Source organism: Chiroxiphia lanceolata, chromosome 6 (assembly GCF_009829145.1).
Source record: "Chiroxiphia lanceolata isolate bChiLan1 chromosome 6, bChiLan1.pri, whole genome shotgun sequence".
Classification (NCBI taxonomy): Eukaryota; Metazoa; Chordata; class Aves; order Passeriformes; family Pipridae; genus Chiroxiphia; species Chiroxiphia lanceolata.
In genome coordinates this window covers 17564589-17586742 of record NC_045642.1, presented here as the reverse complement: position 1 = coordinate 17586742, position 22154 = coordinate 17564589, and the positions used below count along the sequence as shown (strand labels likewise).

General features: G+C 37.7%; 1 protein-coding gene across 1 annotated transcript in view; it reads left to right on the top strand.

Moving 5' to 3' along the window:
• Positions 1-10740, top strand: part of LOC116788054 (mucin-5AC-like) — a 65040-nt gene extending 54300 nt beyond the window's left edge. Inside the window, exons 46-60 of the mRNA XM_032690367.1 lie at positions 988-1171; positions 1558-1756; positions 2708-2886; positions 3112-3181; positions 3498-3598; positions 3958-3989; positions 4672-4849; positions 5516-5620; positions 5836-5870; positions 6241-6363; positions 6475-6573; positions 7330-7458; positions 8276-8333; positions 8931-9036; positions 9558-10740. Of these exons, the coding sequence (XP_032546258.1) occupies positions 988-1171; positions 1558-1756; positions 2708-2886; positions 3112-3181; positions 3498-3598; positions 3958-3989; positions 4672-4849; positions 5516-5620; positions 5836-5870; positions 6241-6363; positions 6475-6573; positions 7330-7458; positions 8276-8333; positions 8931-9036; positions 9558-9789 (1830 nt within the window). The 3' untranslated portion in view covers positions 9790-10740. The remainder of the gene's footprint in view (positions 1-987; positions 1172-1557; positions 1757-2707; positions 2887-3111; positions 3182-3497; positions 3599-3957; positions 3990-4671; positions 4850-5515; positions 5621-5835; positions 5871-6240; positions 6364-6474; positions 6574-7329; positions 7459-8275; positions 8334-8930; positions 9037-9557) is intronic.
• The last annotated feature ends 11414 nt before the right edge of the window (positions 10741-22154 follow it).

The following is a 22154-nucleotide window of genomic DNA, read 5'->3' as shown; positions in this document are numbered from 1 at the left end:
CTTTCTCTGCATAGGGAACTTCAGGTGCCAAATAGAGCCCTGACATGACTCCCCCTTCAGTTTCCTACCGGGAAAAGAGGTATAGCTGAAGAAAAGCAATGACTTGGAGTGTCAACTTCGTGATCCTGAACTAGCACTGGCAAGCCAGTGAAAATGAAAAGTCAGTCCCACTCTTATACTGAGGAATCTATTAGTTAATTAGACAATGCAAAGATGGGGAGGAAAAGGTTGTCTAAATAGGCAGTCTCCCCTTACAAAGCCATGCCAAACTCTCAGTCAGAAAGGCATGCTGGTTCTAGCGATTCCCTGCAAAAGAAAACAGTAACTGACAGTTTTAACTCTAACTTTATCCCAGTTCACTGAGCAGGGAGTTGCAGAATAACTTCTGACAAAAAGCTATTAGGGAAATATGTTCACCTTCATTAGCTCATATAAGATACTGGCTGCAAACTAAAAAGCTTAGGCTAACAAATAAATATAACCACTACATAAAACTGGCACTAGGGACATCTGACTTCATTTTGAATTCAGATAACTCCTCTAGTGCCAATTAATGTGTTGTAAAAGAACAGTGTGATTATCCAGCAAAGTTATCATGCAATGGCAGAAATATTTCTGTAGCTAAAGAAAACTACCACTCATTTTCATAGGAAAAATATTCGTAATACACAAAATTAGGAGGGATACAAAGAAAATACTTGAATATAGAATACTGTGCATTAGCACACAATCTGTACAAACACAGTACACAAAGGCCACTTAGTTTATTATCACATTTTATGAATATAGTAGTTCAAGCTGAGATATCAATGTAAATATATGCTGTTATTGAGATGCCAGTGAGTATTGGATGTGATGCAAAACCATATGGACTTATGCAATAATTATGAAGATTAGAAAATTTAAATATTACTTAAAACAATCAGTCAGAAGCAGTGCTTATTCTGAAGTTCTTTTGTTGTTTCTTTTTTTTCATCTTGTATTCAGATGTACTTCAACAAAAAGATTGTCAAACCAGGCTTCGAAAAAGACGGCATTTCTTTCTCCACTCTCGGCATCAATATGATTGTTGAAATAAAAGAGATTGGTGCAACTATCACCTTTAGTGGTCTGATCTTCTCTGTGAAACTCCCATACAGCAAATTTGGCAACAACACCGAAGGACAGTGTGGTAAGACAGATGCACTCATTGGAGGTGGTGCTCTTTCTCCATCCTACCATGGTTGTTCTCACCCACTCTGGCTATGCAGTCTCATGACTGACAGAAATTTTTAAAGAGCAGTAAAATGGAAATGAAAACAGTTCTGCTCTTCAACTTCTGTAGGATATCAAAAGCTCAATATTTCAGCAATCAGGGTTTTTTTCTTTGGCGCTGGGGTTTTAGACTTGTTTGTTTTTCTAGAACATAAATTGAAGTTCATATAACTGTAAAGAAAGCACTACCTATGAAGCAAGGCACCATATGCACTTCATGAGCCCATCTAGACATATCGGCACAGTAATGTATTGTGCATTTCTGACGTGGCTTATGAGACTTACTCAGCTTGTCTCTTCCAGGAACATGTACAAATAACAAAGCAGATGAATGCCGTTTACCAAGCGGTAAGATCATTTCTTCCTGTCCCCAAATGGCTCATCACTGGATTGTTGATGACAACAAGACGTGTCATGGAGTACCAATAGTACCAACTATAACCACACCTCCACCAAAGCCTCATTGTGAAACACCTCCTCTCTGCAAGCTTATCTTGAGCAAGTAAGGAAAAAACCTGAACAATTCTTTCTTTCTAGACAAAACTTCCAGTACCTTAGAAGAAGAATAACAACTATAGCCCTAGCATGTTATAATAGCTGAAAATGTTTGCTTAACAACAGAATATATACATATATGTATGTATATACAGTAAAAAGCCTTTGGAAAGGAAACAGCTCTGCCTAAATGACTTGCAAGCCAAAGATAACTGAGTAAGGAGAGGTGAAGTGAGAATATAAGGGATGCAGCAAGCACTAAAATCCGTACTCCCTGGCTGCAATCCTGCCAGGGTATGTTTAATAACTCTTAGTTACAGTATTAAGCAAAGGCTTAACTCTACATTTGAACTGGGTATTCAGTACAAACCATAAAGAACCTGGTTAAGAAACAAACAGGTTAAGAAAGCAGACACAAACAGTCAAGAAGCGTCCTTCATTCTTTGTACATTTTATGTAAAACATGGAGCTCCAAAAGCACAAATGCTTGTTTCCTGAAGTATTTCCTATACTTCTGTAGGCTGAAAACAGCTTTTTTTTTTAGCTGAGTCATTTATAAAGGCCCTCTTACATGTGTTTTCTGTACTGTCTTATAAGTTCTGAGCTATTTTATGTGCATTTTTTCTATCTCTAGACTACTTTCGTCATCCCTTTTTTTCTCAACCCAGTGCAGTTGCCTTTTACACTAAATTTATGGTCTCAGACTGATGAAAAGCTGTGTGCACATACAGAAACACTATGACCATTAACCTCTCCAGAAAATAAAAGGAGGTTCAGATTTCCTAATCTTTCCTGAACTTAACTCCCAGTTTATTGGCCATTCCTATGGTTTGTTTCTTCACACCTTCCTTTCTGAAGCAGAAAGTCACACACTATTAACTGGAAAGTGTTATCTGACAGGAACAGACTTTATATAATGGCTCATTAACATAGAAGGGGCTTTCTTTACTGTCTGCAGGATTTTTGCAGAATGTCATGCTGTGATACCACCAGAACCATTTTTCAAAGGCTGTGTTTTCGATGGATGTCGCATAGATGATGAATCCATGCAGTGTTCCAGTTTGGAGATATATGCTACAGAGTGTGCGTCTAGAGGTGTCTGCATTGACTGGAGAGGAAAGACCAACAATACATGCTGTAAGTATTGCAGAACTCAAAATGGATGTGATAAATGGTAGAAGTTAGCTTTTCATTCAGTAAACATGTCTTCTATCTAACACTTGGCTGCTGTCAACAAAAATCCAGCGGGGTCCTTTCTCACAGAAGCTGCAGACGAAGGCAAAGCCGTAGTCATTTTTGGCAGCAAAAATGCATCTACAGTCAATTTTTATTTTTTTTTTTTTTTGGTCTTTTTCCATACAGCATTCAGCTGTCCAGCAAGCTTGATATACAAGCCATGTGGGCCCATTAATCCTGATACCTGTGATCAAAGGTAAGGAAAGGCAAAAAAACCCCTCATCCTGAAACAACTGCTTATATTTTTCTTTTTTTTTTTTCTATTATTGCTTATCCACTTTCCTTAGAAATTTGAGTTATTTCATAACAAAATGTGTTGCAAATTTGGATAACTTATTCAAGATTTATAAATATCAATCAGCTCTGTCTATATGTGCTTCTTGTTGCATGCCAGAAAGTGTAAATTTTTTTGTCTCTTGTATCTGACATGTCAACCTTCTGTATATGCTGTTCTGTCTCCTGCTTCATTGCAAAAATATTGTACTCAAATACATACATTCCTCTCATTCTAGCTCTGTTGAGCATCCTGGCTTTGGAATAACTGAAGGCTGTTTCTGTCCTGAAGGAACAACACTCCTGCATGCAGAGAGCAATATCTGTGTCCCTGAATGTTGTAAGTAATCTGTAGCTAGTTTGGGGAATAAATAGAGATCAGGTTTGTTAGTCAGGAGGCCTGAGTTCTACTGATGTCTTCTGCATGGTCAGATCATCAGCAAATCAGCTTCTTTAAGCTCCTTTAGTCTCCTCATCTAAAAATTGAATAATAATATTATCTTTTTTTCATCATCCTTCCTTATATGAGACCTACCAAGACGGTAGAACTCTATATTTCAGAAGAACTAGTCCACATATTCATTTTCTTGTTAGCTTTATCTTCACAATATCTTTCTTTGTAACTGCACATATGTCAATTTTCAGTGGTGTGAATCTCCACTCATTTCATTGTCTGGGTTTTTTTCTTTTTCTTTCCAGCTTGCAGGGAACCAAATGGAGTAGCCAGATGGGTGAGTATCACAATCAATGTGGCTTAAAGTGCACAGATAAGTGAAACAAGAGGATACTTAGTGTTCCACTAAAACAAAGCTTTGCTTAAGTTGGCGAAGACTTTGTCTTTTCAAATGTTGGTTCCCTTTTAGTCTTAAAAATAATAAGTTCTAGAGCAGCCCTCAGAAATGTAATGGGAAGTGGTGAAGTATTCTTTCAATAACCTCACATACAGTTTCTTTTATTTACAGAAGTTTGTCTTGCTAAAGTTACTATAAATGAAGGGAGAGATGGATAACAAATTTTACCTGTTGCTGATATTGTTCACAGTCTGCATTCTTAGCTCCTCAGCTGCATACAAATCTGCAACCTAATGTGCAAATGAGTTTGTCATATGATCATTTTATATTCAAAAATGCATGCAAAGATCAATCACTTCTTCAGAAATCCTGTATCACTCATGCTGACATAACAAAGTCATAGCTTTGTGAACACACTCAGAACCTTCAGTGGCCTCCAGTATCTTCCCCTAAGAAGCTTCAATTTGAAGGTCTTTTTTAAAAATCTAAAAATACAAAAAGGCTAATATAATCAGGTATCACTGTATCCATGAATATGTCAACTAGAAGTAAATAGAACTGTTTTGGTTTGAATTTACTTATTTTTTTCTTCTCTTTGTGTGTGTTTTTCTTTTTTATATAGCCAGGAGAAAAATGGACAAAAGATTGCCAGGAATGTGTCTGTGACAAAAATACTCTTAAGGTGCACTGTACAAAACACAAATGTTCTCCGACACAGCAAGTATTTTGTGATGAACCAGGTTACATGCCTGTTCAGATACAGATACCAGAAGATCCATGCTGTACTAGGACTGAGTGCTGTAAGTAGTCTTAGTTCTTTATCATGGGGAATACACTATATTCATTTTGGGAAACTACAGTAATTTTTTTAATACTTTGCATGGATGTAATAATGCTTTTCTCCCTCATCACACTTTTTAGGGCCTTCTTGCATAGCATATACTAAACGTCTGAAGATAACAAATTTAAAGATTAAAAGATTTTATATAGTTAGACACACACAACTGAAATCTTCTGTAATTTAACACTGAAAAACTTTAATGCTGCCACCATCTGAAACAATATTCAAAAACTATTCACAATATTTTCTGTTTCAAAGACCAGTATTAGAAAATTAACTTAAAAAAAATATAGTCTTGAACATTTAAAAATTGCTCAAGAAAGTTCCTGACCCACTGACAGCCATCAGATTTTCCAACTGATACAAATTTCTCTTTGGAATTATCTCTTTCCAGCAATCATCACCGTGTTCTTCTCGTACAATGTTTTGTTTTACAAGTGTTATGGAAAAGCCCATTCACTCTGAAAACACCTGGGCATGCAGACTGAAATAGTCACTAAACTGTCTTAGGCAAACAGCATCATATTTGCCCCACTGGAAAACTTCTGAAGTTCATGTCAAACAAAATTGCTTTCATTTAAAAATTCTGAGTTCATTATTTTGTGTATTCTCTTCCATGAAACAGACTGCAACACCAGCCTCTGCCCTGAGGTCACACCCCAGTGCTTAGAGGGACAAGAAATAATCACAATAATGCAGCCTGGAAAATGCTGTCCTACCTTTGAATGCAGTAAGTATTGTGCACCTTCTTAATGTGTTATTTACTGCTATATTTTTCTAAGTTTATGAATACAAACCCCTTATTATCTGTATTATCATATTGGGCCTCATTGTGAACGAGTGTTTTAAGGTTACCACCACAGGCCTGCAAAGCAGGAGCCTTTTTACACACTTCTGCCTCTTAAAACTTACACCTCTGACACCATCTTTCTTCCTTCTTTACAGGACATGGCTGCGTAGTCAATGAAACTTATTATGCAGTAAGTACACAGAGCAAATCACTATAAAAATACACCTTCACATAGCTCACAATGCAATGGTTTTGAGATCTCTATCATGGTCCATATTTTGCAGAAAGGCCTGAGATATAATTATATAATATTATTAATTATTTAATCAAGTTAGCAAATCAACACCTTCTGTAAAAGCAAAAGCATTTTCTGCTCTACTTTCTGCACGAGCAGAATTTAATTTCAAAATTACCAAATCAGAAACTCTTCTTAAATAAAACAACTAAAATTGTATTTACGGACAGCTTAGCCTATACATCTTTGTACTGTCTGTGACTTACATACACAGAGAAACTTGCGTTTACTGACTAATAATGACTTTTTTCCTGACTCCCCCTAGCCTGGAGCTGTCATTCCATCAGGCCCCTGCGAAGAATGCACCTGCTCTGGATCCTCTTACTCAAGGCCTCACCGTGTTACTGTCAAGTGTGAGCCTGTTACCTGTGACACATACTGCCCACTGGTGAGTGCTATTTTGCTGTCAGAAATTCCTTCCCCGCTCAGCTCTAATAACCACTAGTTAAGGTCAGTGACCTGACTCAATGTCATTTCCTTTCTATTTCTTTCAAAACAGGGTTATAAGTATACAGAGGAACCGGGACAGTGCTGCGGCACGTGCAAGGCAGAGGCTTGCGTGGTGACTGTGGGACACAACATTACACACGTGGTCTATGTAATTATCACTGGTTTAGTTCACTTTTGGGGAACTCTACCAGTCTTTTCATTCTTTCTGCTCCTTGTATTTGTCACGTTTATTTCCTGCATCTTTTCTCATGTTAGACACATGCTTATTCAGGCAGGGAGTGGACTGCCTCCACACAGTTTAAATAGTATCTTATGCCATGAAACTTCAGTTTTAAGACTTCAAGAAGGAACTGTGATACTGAAAAACGGCTTTCAGAAGTCAACATAGAAAAATACACAGGTGAAAGCAATGGGCCCTTATTTGCCCCTTCAGCTCTGAAAATGTAGCAGCCATTTTGCTCAAAGGATAATTTTATCTGTGGAGGCAGTTTTCAGCTCCAAACAGCTTATCTTAAATTAGCTGAGAGCTTTATGACAGGACAAGTCAGTGAAGCCAGGAGCAATTCTTCCATGTATCTGAATGGACATACCCAAAAATTCTGATGATAAAATCCTTGAAACACAAATTATTCCTTCCAAATGAGTCCACATACTCACCCTATTCAGACAAAAAGTTCATCTATATCCAGATAAAAATAGAACCTCTTCACGTGGTTAATGAAAAACACTTGTGGCAGTATGATAACATGGCAAATAACTATCAGCTGAAATTCAAGGAAATTGTTCAGAATAATCAAACTGCTGTACACAGTGATGATAAGACACTGGGGTTTGGGTGTTGATTTTTTTTTTCATTTTTATTTAAGAAGATTTTTATTCACTTTTTAATTTTGATTCCTTTCAGGAAGGAGAATACTGGAACCCACCTGGTGATAACTGTACAGTCTACACATGTGAAAAACATGCTGACCAGTTCATTCAAGTCGTCAGACAGACAAGCTGTCCTGCCTTTAACCTTGATGAATGTGATCCAGTAAGTACTGTTCTACCAGTTCTCATATTTGAAAAGACTGCAGTGGCTAACACCAGTGACAAAAGGGTCATGGTGTCCAAGGAAAATACCTAGCAGAAGCATCATATAGGAAGTAGCTCTCTTTTTGTCCTCTCTGAATCTGGTCCCCATGAGATTTCATTTCAGAAAAGCAACTCAAAATTAAAATGGGTGATATATCAATCCTCATTGGGGATTGGGCAGTAGAGAAAAGGTTACAGCATAATGTTTTGGATTCCTAAAAGTGTCAGGCGACATAGATGCAAAAATCATATTGATTTTTGAAAAATAATTGGGGTTTTATTCCTAAATTATTTATGATTATAAATTATTTTAGGGGTTTTTTTTAGAATTCACTAATTGAAAGGAAAGGTGAAGGAAAATAAGCTACTTCATTCAAATTAATACTCAGGGTAGATTAGAATTAGCCCCACACCTCTGGCAAGTCAGTTATTTCATTCATTGTGTTACCCTGTCTGACATAATCCTTCACCTGTGCTGGCTTTGGTCACTCAATATTTTGACCTACATTTGCTATAAGCTTTATATCTGAAATTTTACTACTGAACTCTGATGACAACAAAGCAGTTCTGGTCCTTCCCTGTTTCAGCTTTCAAAGAACTCTTATTAATATTTTAGTAGTTATGTGCCCTTAATATTTAGCCTTGTTTGACATTAGATTCCATGTCAATACAAAAAAAAACCCCTCTGGTGCCAGAGAAACTTAGGAAGCAGGGAAAGTCTGCTTCAGTATGCAGATATGAAACCTGAGTTATCTTTATATGTTTTCCCACTAAAGAATGACATCAAGTTATCTGACGATGGTTGCTGTATAGAGTGCCGAAGAAAACCGAAGCGTAAGTAATGATAATTTTGTTAAGAGTAAGTAATGATAATATGTGCTTTATTAGGTATATTAGCCCATCTTATTTAGACCAAGTTGGGGATCACTGTTTCACACTGAGGTGAGAAAGGAAACAGGTGGAAAAAGAAAGGAATAGAACATGTCCAGCATGCATTTCAGGGCCTTGGGAAACAAAGATGTGGTGAACTTTCCCATCCCATACTGTTAAATATTAGGTTTTTTTGTGAGAGGGCAAAGACTATGAATACCCTCCAATTTCCATAGGTACATCCTCTTTAAGGAAGAAAGGGAAGCCAGTCTTGGGAGGTGGATGTGCATTGAGCAGTTGCCATTGTACTGCTCTTTATTTCTGCATCCTGCACCAAAGTTGCATAAGAAAAAGGGAAAACTTCACCCATTTGATAACACAAACAGCAAGAATCTTCATTTGGCCCTTAGCAATTATTAGAAAAAAGTGTACTGTGACTTAATCTCCTATTTCAGCTCCATCCATCTTAGTTTTTGATTACCAACTGTCTATCATACACAGCTATCTATTTATATGCACATATATCTTAACCTATTTTCTTTTGGTTTGTGATGGCTTTAGTTTGTATGAAGCACAATACTACGGCTGTCATCAAATATAATGGATGTGTATCTCCTGCACCTGTTGAGATGACCTACTGTGAAGGCAGCTGTGATGCTTACTCACGGTGAGTGGTATAAAAGATAATTGTGGTCTCTTGTCTTCTACTCTTTACACCAGTTACACAAAGCAAACTGCAAGTGATTTTCTGATGTGTCCAATATCCACCTAGTCATCAACTGTTTGCATTGTGATAATTAACTAGAATTTTAAACGGACGTGATGTTGTACTAAATTACCTCAAGATTCACAATGTTTATCAGCCTGTTCAGTGTCAGTTTAGATTTTGCCCATGTAAAAGTGAGATTATTTGTTTCTTGTTTTCCTCTCACTGAACTGGCTCACTGTGTGATCTGGATTAACTCCTTTATTTTTTTCTGGGCCTTAATCAAGAGTTAGATCCATCGATTTTTATGATTAGGAACAACTTACCTATATTTCACTACAATACTGTAAGAATGGTAATATTGAGCAATAGTCCCACGTGCAAGTAAACAACTTTTGGTTATGTTTTGTAATGGGTGGGAGGTGCAGTGGTATTTCTCACATAAATTCTGAATCTCTCTCTTTGATTGTTTTTTCAATCAGATATTCTCAGAAGACAAACACAATGGAACACAAATGCTCATGTTGTCAGGAAATCAAGACCAGCCAAAGAAAGGTGACTCTGACATGCAGTGACGGAACCTACCTTGATCACTCATACACCTATGTGGAGAAATGCAGCTGTGTGACTGCTCAGTGCATTCCCCAAGACAGCACCCAACAGGAGACAAACCAGACAAAGACCTCTCAGGAACAGGCAAATGTCAAAAATTAGAACTGGAGAGAAGTCGCCAAACAAGGGCTGGACATAAGACTAAAATAAAAAAACTTCGAAAAAATATGGAAGTGTCAAGAGCAGCTAAAATTTTGGATGAACAGATGATATTTTCTGCATAAAACCCCAATGTCTTGTCTACATAATTTGAGTTTTCATTATTGATATATCTCCCGTTTTTTCTTTCATGTCTTTTACCTCCTTGGGAAGTACAGCATAAGGTCATCTTGTCATTTTCTGTTCATTTGTCTTCTGAGAAGTGCTGTAACATAAGATTGAGAATTGGATTTTTAATAACATTTTCATTCCAGTTTATTGAGACAAATCAAAAGATAAATCCAGAAAACAAACAAAAACCAAGGAAAACTTTACCTCTCTGCTTCTATATGTTTCTTTTTGCATTGAGGAAAACTTAGACTGCAGAAAGCCATACTTTTTCAAAACTGTAAACTTCAATATTTTGGACAATTTATGATGGACATATTTCCCTATATATTTTTTGTGAGAAAAAGGAAAAAATCCTATTACGAGAAGCTGCTGCACACTACTTTTTGTTTACATAACACCATCAGCATAGTAACTGTATGAAAATATGGAATTTTTTTGTTTTATTTGTGGTTAACTGTTTACAGAAGAAGTATATATATATATATATTTGCCAACAGGGGCATATGAAGGATTTTTTTAAAACAAAAGTTTATTATTAATAATAATAATAATAATTGTAAATTCTTTCTTAGGAAGCTTGTAAAAGTTGAACCATTGCTATTTATTATTTTTTTTTTTTTTTTTTGAAAACTGATTTATTGGGTCATTTCTTTCAGAATTAATGTTATCCTATTTCTTAGTCTCAGTCATGTTGTCTGGGTATGGTATATTTTCTTCTTTTGTTTTTGAATATTGTTTTATTTTTGTTCCTTATGGGGGGGAAGCAATGATGATTAATAAATTTTGAGCATTTTACAGCACATCTGCTTTGACTTTTCACTGAATCCCTCACATTAGAGTTGCTGGCCCCATAAAGCATAGCTCCAGGTCAAAAGCACACTCTAGGCTGTGGTATCGAACCCCCTATAGAGGGGGCAAAACTTAGTGTTCCAAGCACAAGGCTTCACATGCTATGACTTAGCGAACTTTCAGTAAGCAAGCACATCTCTGAGTCTGTACATATTTTGTGGCTCCAAACAGTTCTTTACCTGACTGACAGAAACTATCCAAAGTATTTCATACCAGTTACTCCCATATTTTAGAGCCCACCGCACTTGTGCTATTGTAAATCTACGCATTTGACAGGTCACTTTGCAGCTTTAGTTACAGTACACTTCGAACCAGCCACCACAAATCTGACTGCAGAGTGTATACTACCAAGCAACATCTTTTACATAACTTATGAATAAGTGTTCTAGGATTGCTAAGGGGAACAGTAAAAAACTAAAGGTGATAACCTTTCTCCTACCTTACACTTTGGACAGCACAGGGTAACAACATAGGCTTTCCGCTGGTGCCCTGCAGCAGCTTAGGCTGCTTTCACACCTGTTTTTCTTTCACAGAACAACCACCACCCATATATTTCCCCACTCAGAAGTGAGCACTGAGTTTTCCGTGAGCATTACTACTAACATCCTACTTCCCGCTGCCAAAAATCCCTACCTCCCTCGCAGCTTCCTGTTGACAAACTATTACTTCGATGTCTGTTTTTTCCAGCCTTGGGCTTGTTTGCTTCCCAGTGAGGCTCCAGGTGGCGCCCTGCTCTGTTCCCTGGTTTCCAGCTAACCCACCAGGCTTCCCAATGTAGCACTACTGCTGAATTCGTGACCAGTTCAACACGTGACAGATTCTCTGACCTTACCAGGCAAGCTAGGAAATTATTCTTCTCCTACTCATTCTGCAGAAGGGAAAAGAGATTGTCTATAATATAAAATCAATTATTATGCACTTTATTGGTCCACAACAGTTCCTTGTCCCCAGTTAACCTACTGAAATAACAGATTTTGTGCATATTGCTTCAAGGTCATTAGTTGTTTTTCCGCACTTGTATCTCAGCATCCCAGAAGCTATCCTCTTCCCTGGAAATGTCTATATGTAGTAAGTCTGTGCCACTAGCCACTTCATACAACTCACTGAGAGAGCAAAAACCAATATAGTGAGAAAGAAGGGAATGGGAGACATGTGGCATGTGGGAAGACTGAGAGGTGATAATGACAGGGACAGCAGAGGCCAAAACCAGCCTAGAGTTTGGTGGCATGAGGGGAAAAAAAAAAACCAAAAACAGAAAGAGAAGCAAAAGAACAGATAGGCTTTGGTCCTGGCATGGGGAAACAGGAAGCAAGGGACACATAAGCCAAGGCAAATCATGGAGGCATGAAGAACCTGTGGCTGAGGAAGTACTGGAGACCCTGCCTTGGAGAAGGAAGGACTTCTGTCACAGATGCAGTCCCAGTGCTAGGAGAGTACAAACGGGAACCCTCAATTCAAGAGAAGGACAGGTGACAACATGCTTTGGGCATGAAAGACCAGATGAAAGATCTTGCAAGGACTCGTTGAAACAAGACATGGAGTAAATGAAACCAGAGTGCTGCAATGGATGTAGTAGAGCAGCCTTACAGGCTTCCTAAATTTTCCTTTATACAGGACCTATCTTTGCTCTGAGTTGTTTCTGACACAGACTGGGTAATAGCTCTGAAGTAAACCTTTCTAAAACCTGGATGAGATCAGTTATCTTTCTCAAAACTAAATTACTGGGGTTTTTTTAAAGCATAGATAAATAATAGAGTCAACAAATGATTAGGTAGGAGAAAGTGATTGGCTTGGTAGCTCTTTATTGACACAGGTCACCCTGAACTGTGCTGGTGTAGATGGTTCATGTATGTTACATGGACAGTAACAACCAGAGGGCTCCAGGCTCACTGTTTACAGGCCTGGAAGAACAGATTTGCTGTCAAAAGGGTTTCTTTCAAGGCACTTTGAAGTGAGCAACATAACTATTCCTTACTTTCAGATCAAGAAGATAAATTATGCCCTTAACTAAGTCTTGAATCTACAAGCATCCATTCCACATAACAAAACTTGTTTATACATCACATAATTTTTTGTCTTTTCTTATCTGATCATCTTTGAAACACAAGTAAGTTGCAACACAGAAATCATTCACTTCGGAAAGAAGTTATGCCAGCTGAAGAAAACACCAACATTCAAAGATTTTGGGTCTAATTTCTGTGTTGGCAGTCAATAACACTTCCTTGGGCATTCATATATTTGCTCCTCCCCTCAGAACTCTTGTTATGTAGTCCAACTATTGCATGACCAGCTTATTTTTTCCCCTTTTTCAAGTAACATATTAAAACTTTGCAGTGTAAATAACAAATTACTAATAGTCACTTTCCAATTATGCTTTGTAATTATCAGCAATGTATAAACTACAACCTTAAATTATATGTCAATTCAGATTCGGACTAGCAATCCACTTCAAGTAATTCATTTGCCTTTAAAAGCAGGACAAAGTGTGCTTAAACCACATCATGTTCTGAAAACAGCTATGGAAAGACTTAGGATTGTTTGTGGCACGACTCAGGAGCTGGGCTGATAAAACACAACTCACAAATGGAAACCAAATTTTATAATAGTAAAACCCAACTCAAAGAAGGAAGCTTTCTTCCTCCTCAGTAGGTTTTGTTGTACTGTTGCAAAAATGAGCAGCTCTATTGCTACCAGGCAGATTAAGACAGAGTTTTAGAATAGAAAAGACTAGTTCTATTCAAACATTATTAACGTAATAATAAAACAAAATTAAATGCACAGAAAGTACATTTTTGCAAATGATGCAGTGATCATAGCAAATTTTCCTTTTCACCTTACTGTTTCAAAAATTATCTTCCTTCTTGAGTCTTAGATTGCTTTTGGCATTCATTATAACTCTTATTTATAACTAAAATTTGGTTATGAGTAACCAATATATGTTTGCACTATTAAAATAATTGTCGTTGCTAACAATTATTCACATAATTTTCTTGGCTACTGGGACAGCAACCAAGATTGTGCCTGAAAGGGCTTGGACTTTGTTTTCCCTTTCTTTTAATTGTTCCTTCCTTTTTTTCCCAACAGGAATTTGGGGTAGAGCACGCCCATTCCCCTATGCAAGCAGGCACTGCAAATGAAATCACAGGTTTCCATCCCAAAATGACTTAGTGAAGCACAAGTTAATCCACCTCAGCAAGGTAACCTGTTAACTCATGCCCAAGATTACACGTAAAGAGTTGGTAAGTGCTGTTGGCAAACTGCTTCCCAACACCCCTCAACCCCGGTAGGGGTGCCCTGGCCCTGCTGCAGCCCAGGGTCAGCCCCTCTCAGCCCTTGCAGACAGAGCACGGCAATGGTCTTCCATCCTCTATCCTCTGTGGCAAAGCACACACCATGCAGTAGTTATACAGGTGGTATATACATAGAATTTATGCACAGGTGAACAAAGCATACTAGTCCATTCTCCATAAAGTCCATCTTCTAATGTCTGTGGGATTTGGTATGGTTTTATCTTAAGAGGTTAAAAGAGAAGAAAGAGAAAAATGTATCCAAACCTCTTTGTTTTTATCAGCAAGTTTTTTCTGGCTGACCCTGGTTGCCTGGTTGCATTTTACAGCCACCTGTGCCTTAGCAGATGCTCCCCTGGTCTCTGCTGGGAGCGTGTCTCTCCTCTGTTCTCAGGATCTTCAGGCAAACCTGAGGGTTCTGTTAGTTTGAACAATGGGCTGAATCAGGACAATATAGGAAAGGCTCAAAGCTGTACATGTTTCTCTCCATAAAGTGTGCCATACATGTGTTCTGGTACTGCTGAGAACCTGATGTGTCATACCAATGAACTCAGGTATCCTCACTGCAAAAGTCATGACTGCCAAGATCAAATATGTTGCTTACAAGGAAACAACAGAATGTATGCAAGGACAACCTGTTTTCCACCTTACTGAAAGAGCAATTCTGTCCCTGCTTATATTTCTTGAGGCTATGTCTGTCTTGTTATTTATTCTTTGTTTCATTCTTAATGTCCATTGTATCATGTATCTTAATGTGTATTTGCACTTATGATTATATTGCCTTTCTTCTGTTACATGATATAGCCTACTGACTTTCATTCTGACTATTGACATACAACTTCTTAAAGTTTAGAAATACCTATTTTAAACATATTACTTTTTGAAATTACAATGCGTGTTGATATTAAGTTAAACTCAAAAGCTTTCACTTTTCTGAAGAAACTTTGTTATTAGTCTCCAGGAAATACAGGGAGCTGCTTTCAGAATCACATAGGAAGTTTCACAGCTGTGCAGTTGATTTATTCACCTATCAGCAGTTGCATAGAAGATCAATGGTCTATCTTGTTAACCTTAAACTTCTATACAATGCAATAGCAAACAGAGTGTTTTGCTTGAGGCGACAGGTTATTTTGTTCCTTTTGTTTTCCCCAAAGGCTATGTGTCATCTAGGATGTGAATCAGATACTTCAGCTGTGTTAGGCAATCTGCATTGATATGTATATGAACTCTTACATTAAAAGTACTTTCTGCAGTTAATGCCCAAGGATCCCCAAAGGGATAGGATCTACAGGGAAAGTGCAGATTTTTTTTGTCTGTTGTTTTTTGCTATTTCAAAGAACTTTTTTTCTCTTATTATCAGTAATCAGACTGGAGCTACTTGTACCACTACTTCTCTGAAGTCTATCTAGCCTTCTCTCTCTCTCAAATGAATGTCAGAGATAATATAAGGTTTGTAGGTAGAGATGATGTTTTATTGATTCTACTGGCACAGATCGAAAAATTAAGTGAGCTTTTTAGCACAGCAGATTTCCAATGAACTTCAAGAAAAGGTGACTAAATATTTTGTCATCAGAGAGTTATTTCTTAGGTTTGTCTACCTAAGGAAGTGGTAAAATCCAGCCAAATTCTACTCTTCTACTCCATTCAGCTGAAGCGAGGAGATTGGATTTGCTCAGTCAGGACAAAATTTGGCCCACAGTCAGCTTCAGGAAAACATTAGCATCATTGACACTTGAAGAAAAATCATGAGATATTTTAGAATTATGTTCAAAATCTTTCGTGAATTTCTGTTCCACTATGAACACTCTAAACACTTCGTAGCGCTACTGGGAATTATATATATAGTTATATGTAAAGGATTCACTGTACTGGTGCAACAGTGTTTCTTTGCTTACTGGAGTGTTACGTTTACATTTCACTACACTGCATATAAGACACATACATATGCAACAACTATGTCAAATTCTAAACAAGCAGTCAGTATTTTACCTGTAAACAGCAGGGGTCTTGGGTCTTGAGGCATTGTTCCCAGCAGAAAAGATTGGTCCCTCTGCAATTAACATTGATGTGTTCGGGGCTGTGGTGGTTGTTTGTTTTACTGAATCAGTTTCCATGGTAGGATTTTTCAGGGTCCTCCACTTCTATCCATGCGTGTGACGCCACAAGTTGCTGGTAGCGGACAAAGTCCTCCTTCTAACTGGAAAAACTGCTTCGCTCTTGACATCTGCAAAGATTGAGGGTAGTTGTCATGTTATCTCTGATAATAAATCTCCTATTCATTTTGACAAAGGCTTAGATATTTAACAGCGTCACACAAACTGAATCTATACAGAGCAAATAGTCAGAGACTGCCATTGTGGGTGAGTTGTATTACCTGCAGCCTGGTGCCTAAAAATGTCCTTGAGGCATGGTCTTGGCTCTACTCCAATACAGTGCACATGCTGACAAATCAGAGCCTTGTAAAATAATTACTGATAGATAAAATAAGTCCACATCAAAAATGTACTCCTTGATGGAAAGGTCAATATGAGTAATCAAGACAGTCTGTTTGGAAGCCATGTGAAGGCTACAGAAACACAGAACAGGAATTGGGACTTTTAGTTGAAGTATTTCTGCAAAAATCACGCAGCAGCATGGGTAACCTTCCTTTAGGGGGAGGAATGAGTAACAAGGAAAGGGCAATTCTACTCTAGCTACTCTCTCTCCCTCTTTTTTTCCCCTCCATTTTCTTTTGCGTTTTTTTTTTTTTTTTTTTAGTTTTCTGATTGCATTTTGTTAAGGACATTTCCATTTCAGGGCTGTGGGGTACTGCTTAGCTATCAACTCAGCAACATTCTTAAGAATTTATGAAATTCTAAACTGATGAATAGCTGTGTTGGAACAACTGGGATTACCGATGTCTGTAAAAGTCAGATTCCACTTAATACCCAATTCCATTCCACATGCTTGTTCAGAAGTGTAGTTTAATATCATAGACATTTCAGAACAAACTAAGTGCGTGCTTTGGCATTAGTTTTACCCTAAAAGCCAAGAACTCCACTCACATGAATCAGGATTTTCCTGTGCTAGGCACCATAATATCCTATGGTCTGAATCAATTCTTTGAAATACACTCATGCATGCTTTGCCATACTAGATTAGACTTTAATTATGTTTACATCTCTCTGAATTTTCTTATTATTATTTATCCAGATTTTTATTAATCCATGGTGGTGCTTGTAGTAGAAGAGCATAGAATTACTCTCTGCTTTGCAGTACAAACATGAAACGTGAGAATTCTTAGAGATAAAACAAAATGACACGGAAGAGAGGGGAGAGAGAGAACAGTAATAAGCATCTAAGGTTACTTATGCTGTTTATGAAACTTAAAGGAAACAGACAACTGCTTGAAACCAGGATTTTGCTGGTTATTTCTGTAGTGTGCCCCCTGCTTTGCTAGTTTTCAGACAGCAGTCACAGTGTTCATGGAGTGAACAGTAGTCATCAAACAGAGGGAGGGATCAAAGCTGACTAGTGACAGAAGCTTTTATTAAACTCCAACAAGCAATGTCATATAAAGGAAACTCTGAGATACAAGGATGTCCGTGCACCACCTCCAAGACAAATAAAATTCAGAAGCATGACGCCCTTTTCATGGCTTGCCCAGAACAGCACAGAAAGGAATCCTTTACACCAAGTTGTTTAACTCTTTCAGTCACAAAGGCCAGCCAGTATCTTTAGTTGTATTTGATTTAGTTTGGCTCCAGGACCTTGAGGTAGAAATAGTTACATATCTCATTCATTTTTTCACTTGCTACCTCACACGCAATCTCAACTTCCTCACTCATCCATATGTACCCACTTCCCTCTGACACCTTTCTGCATTCTGTCTCCTCACTCATTCTTTCTAGGTATTCTCCCTGTATGATCCCCAAGTCCCACTTTCTTTTTCTCCCCTCTCTCCCAGTCTGTGCTCCATTTTCCATCTCTCTTTGGCTTCTTTCTCTAAGAGGACACTGTCACATAGTCCAGTAGCAGCAAAACAAAAAGGGGCAGTGAAGGGAAAACTCATGTGCTGGCAACAGTTGAGCTGCAACAGAAAGTCATGAAGTGTGTGAAATAGGTCAGTCCTAAAGAACCTTTAAAGGAAGTTAAAGGTCTTTTAGCTTCCATTTTGTTTGCTTCTTCTCCATACCGATTGCAACCATAATCCATATGTCTGTTAACTTAAGTAACAACAACAAAACCAGTGACAAAGCCATAGAGATAGTGGACCCAAAGGAATCACAAGATCCCCTGAGCCACATGTTTGTGGAGCATTCAAGGGTATTTGTCAAAATTATCACTTTGTGCTTGCTCAGGTCTTTCCTTGACATAATATGTTGGCCACTGCCACAGGTAGGGTTTTGGGTTGGGTGGACATTTTCTCTCATCTACTCGTGTTCATTTTTATGCTCAATGAACAAAGTAGAAGCAGTTCTTACCTGGGTAAAATCAACATCAACTTACTGTTATTGTCTTACATTAGTGTTGGGGGGGGGGAAGCCTCAAACTTATTAGCAAACATGTTCATCAGAAAGGTTTGATTCTGTTTCCCAGTATCTAGTTTACTTTTGTGCTGAATTACAGAAAGGTTAAGAGTTTGATTTGGCATCCATTAAATGCTTTACCGTACAATAGAAATACCAGGATCTCTCTGAGCTAAACATAACACCCTGGGATGGCATCAGCACTTGTATGAGTTCTGGTAAATTCTAATGAACAGTGTTTTGTTTTTCAAGTGTAGTTGACAAGGCATGATTTTCAAACAGAAGCAAGATCCCACCAAATTCCATGATGCTGCTATATGTTGATTTGTTAAAAGATATATCAAACAATTCATACTCTTGCCACATTCTGGACAGCTGGATCATTCTGACTGAAGTATTCCTACCTCCTCCTTCCAAAAATACTTGGCACAAGTAGATCAAAAATCTATAAAGTCTCAAGACATTAGAAGGCATTAAAATCTTGACAAAATCATAGCAATTGAAAAGAGGGTCTTTGCATGGAAAATGTTGTATAATCACATCTGGCAGTGCTATAAAGTAAAGATGTAACAAAGATTCAGGAACAAATCAAAACTAGAGTCAGTTATGTTCAAGCTAATGTATAACGGATGGTTCAAGATAATAATTCATATCAGTAGATATGCAGTCATTCAGCTTCTGTGATTCTGCATTATACATTGCCTTGCAATAGGAAGCACTTAGTAAGCCCACATGGGAAAGGATACAATTATTATCAAAGTATACATTATTAAAGGATTAAAACAATTTATATGAGCTTCCATAGAAGTCTTGTCATTGATTTCAGTGGGAGGTGAATAAGGTTCTACATATATTAAATTCTTACCCAGCTGTGAAGAATGGAGGAGAGAAGAGAGCTAGAATACTAAATACTAAATACTAAAATACGAGTGCAAATTCTTATGTTTTAGCAAATCAGCATAGTTCAAGAAAAATATGAATGTGCATAGAAATTTGTCATGACTTTCATTATCTGGATTTCTGGGTCACAGATAATCTTCCTGCCTGTAAGCCCACAGGGATAACTTTCCCACATTAACATTCAAGGGCCATTGAGTAAAAAACAGTCTGAGGAAAATTATTTTTAAAATAAGTTTTGGTGTAGAACTGACTAAATCACATGCATAAATATACTTACATTACTTTCAGTTTATGAGCAAATATTAGCTAGAATAGTGACTAATTATCAGGTACGCCCAAAAGAACAACCAAAAAGAACCTGACGTTCTCTTCTATTCTCCTTGGTTTCAAAATATAATGTGCCAAAGGTTTTGCTCCATTCAGAACTTTTATATGGTTTTGACCCACAAATATCCTAGTAAATAATTCTAAAGCCAGATGTCTTTTTGGGTACAGCTAACGTCTCTTATGTACAGAATGAGCTCATTCAGTTCTTTCATGACTGATCAAACTGGAAATTCTTTCCCAAAGTCTCGCTTGTCATTGATCTTGGTAGATGTAGGATTTTTCTTCTGTTAGGAAATAAGTAGCACAAAATGGAAAAACCCACTGGATTGTCCAGGTGTATGTACATCATGGTCTGTGGTTGAGACCACCTTACCCTTCACAATTCAGGTGTGTATATGTTAATCCAAAAATATGTCTTATAACATACAAGAGTCCCAAGAGGTTCCCTCACAATTGACATGATCATGTTCAAACTGAAGATAATGGAAAAACTCCTTATCAACTTAAAAGGGAGCAGAAAAGTAGTCAGTTTATCTCTCAAATATATAAAATGTGCCTGGAAAGTCCTTGAGTTGACAAAGTTTATGGCTTGAAACTTTAAACGTTACTGTGAAATCGTAGTTTGAAATGTCACAGAACCACTGTACCAAACTCAGGGCTGCTGTGATACTGACCTGTGAACCACAAAGGACAGCTGTAAGGCAATGCCTATGCCCCCATCTATGGAAGGATATGGCAGAGCAGACGTTTGGCTTCCTCTGAGCATTGCTGAATGCAGTAAAAGAGGGAGGTGAGACACTTCTTCCATGAGTGAAACAAGAGAGGACTAGTTCTTTTGCTCACATTAGGACAACCTGAAAGGTACTTTAATTTGCTCCCAGTGGCAAAGTATAACAAAGGCATCGCAGGCAGAAGAGCCCATTCCTACACTCAGCACACCAAAATATGGGGAAAAGGGTCTGCATTTAAAATTAGAAACTTTCAAGTATTACAGTTTTTTATTCTAGGAGCAACATGTATTGACTTCCTATCAGAATAGGATGTAAATGTAGAATTTTTTTATTCCTTCTTGAGATATTTATAAATAAATATGTAGCCAGGAATTATTTAGCCAGGGATAGATAGAGAAATCAGAAACACAAAGAAATTTTGCACATTGGCATTCTGCAAGGACATCCTATAGCTGATAAATCCAATGACTCCTGAGTCTAAGCAGACTGCCATAACCACTTCTGAAAGAGATGATAACCCTACCATGTTCCTGTTAATGATCACACCGCTACTTTGATTCTGAATTAGAGCAAATTTATTTTGATACTTTTTCTATGAACATTTCTTGCATTATACATCAAGATTCTAACTGTAAATTGTGTCCTGCCCATGTCCATACTTAGACATAAACAGAAATGCCCAGGTTTTTTTTTCTTAAGTACTTAGAATGAGTGGTTTGAAACAGTTCCACTGCTTGACATACCCCATTAACAGATGGGTTTGGAGAGCTTAACAAGTTGCTTAAAACACTTCATCTTAGTCCTAAGCGCTGGGTATATGAATTTAAATGTTATGCTCTGCATAGACAATGACTTACACTATCTCATTTTAGCTATGGACAGTATGTAGTATGGATATGGAATACCCTAAGAAAAATGTAATGAATATATTTTTATCCTTCTTTTTTCATTGGGATGGGAAATTTCAAGCACTTCTATATGCAATGTGATTTAATAAGTTATTTTGATATTTACTCATGATTCAGATGCTAACAAAAAAATAGAGTTAACAGGTTTAAGGAGGTACTTGAGCTACAATAAACTGTAACTGGGAATTGTTGTTATCAGGGATGAAAACATGTCTTTATGGAACACAGTTGCACTTCTGCTTCTCCAATTCCTGTCCTGATATTTCCTAATATTAACTGCTTTTATACTCATATTATAACCCTCTTTATTCCCTCTTTTCAGAAGAGCAAAACATGCTTCTGCATTCAGAAACAATAATTGAGAAGAGAGGCTGCTTCAGGAGTACACTGCAAGCATCTGTCCAAGGATCTTACTTCCATGAGGGATCAGAAAGCATGAAATGCTGGTGTGTGGCGGGGTTTACAAAGGAATAGGGAGGGTGAATACAGGAGTACAAGCAGTAGTGTTGCAGGCAGCTCAGGTTGGGTTTAAAAGGAAGTTGGAAGGCCATTTGGTAGGATGTTTATGTAAGTAAAAACAGCTTGGAGTTGCAGAGAACGCTGTTTGCTGTCTGTGGGTAACTGAGTTTGAAGATTTAGGCCCAGGACTGGGGGCTGCTGTAGAGTATGATGCATGGAAATGCATCA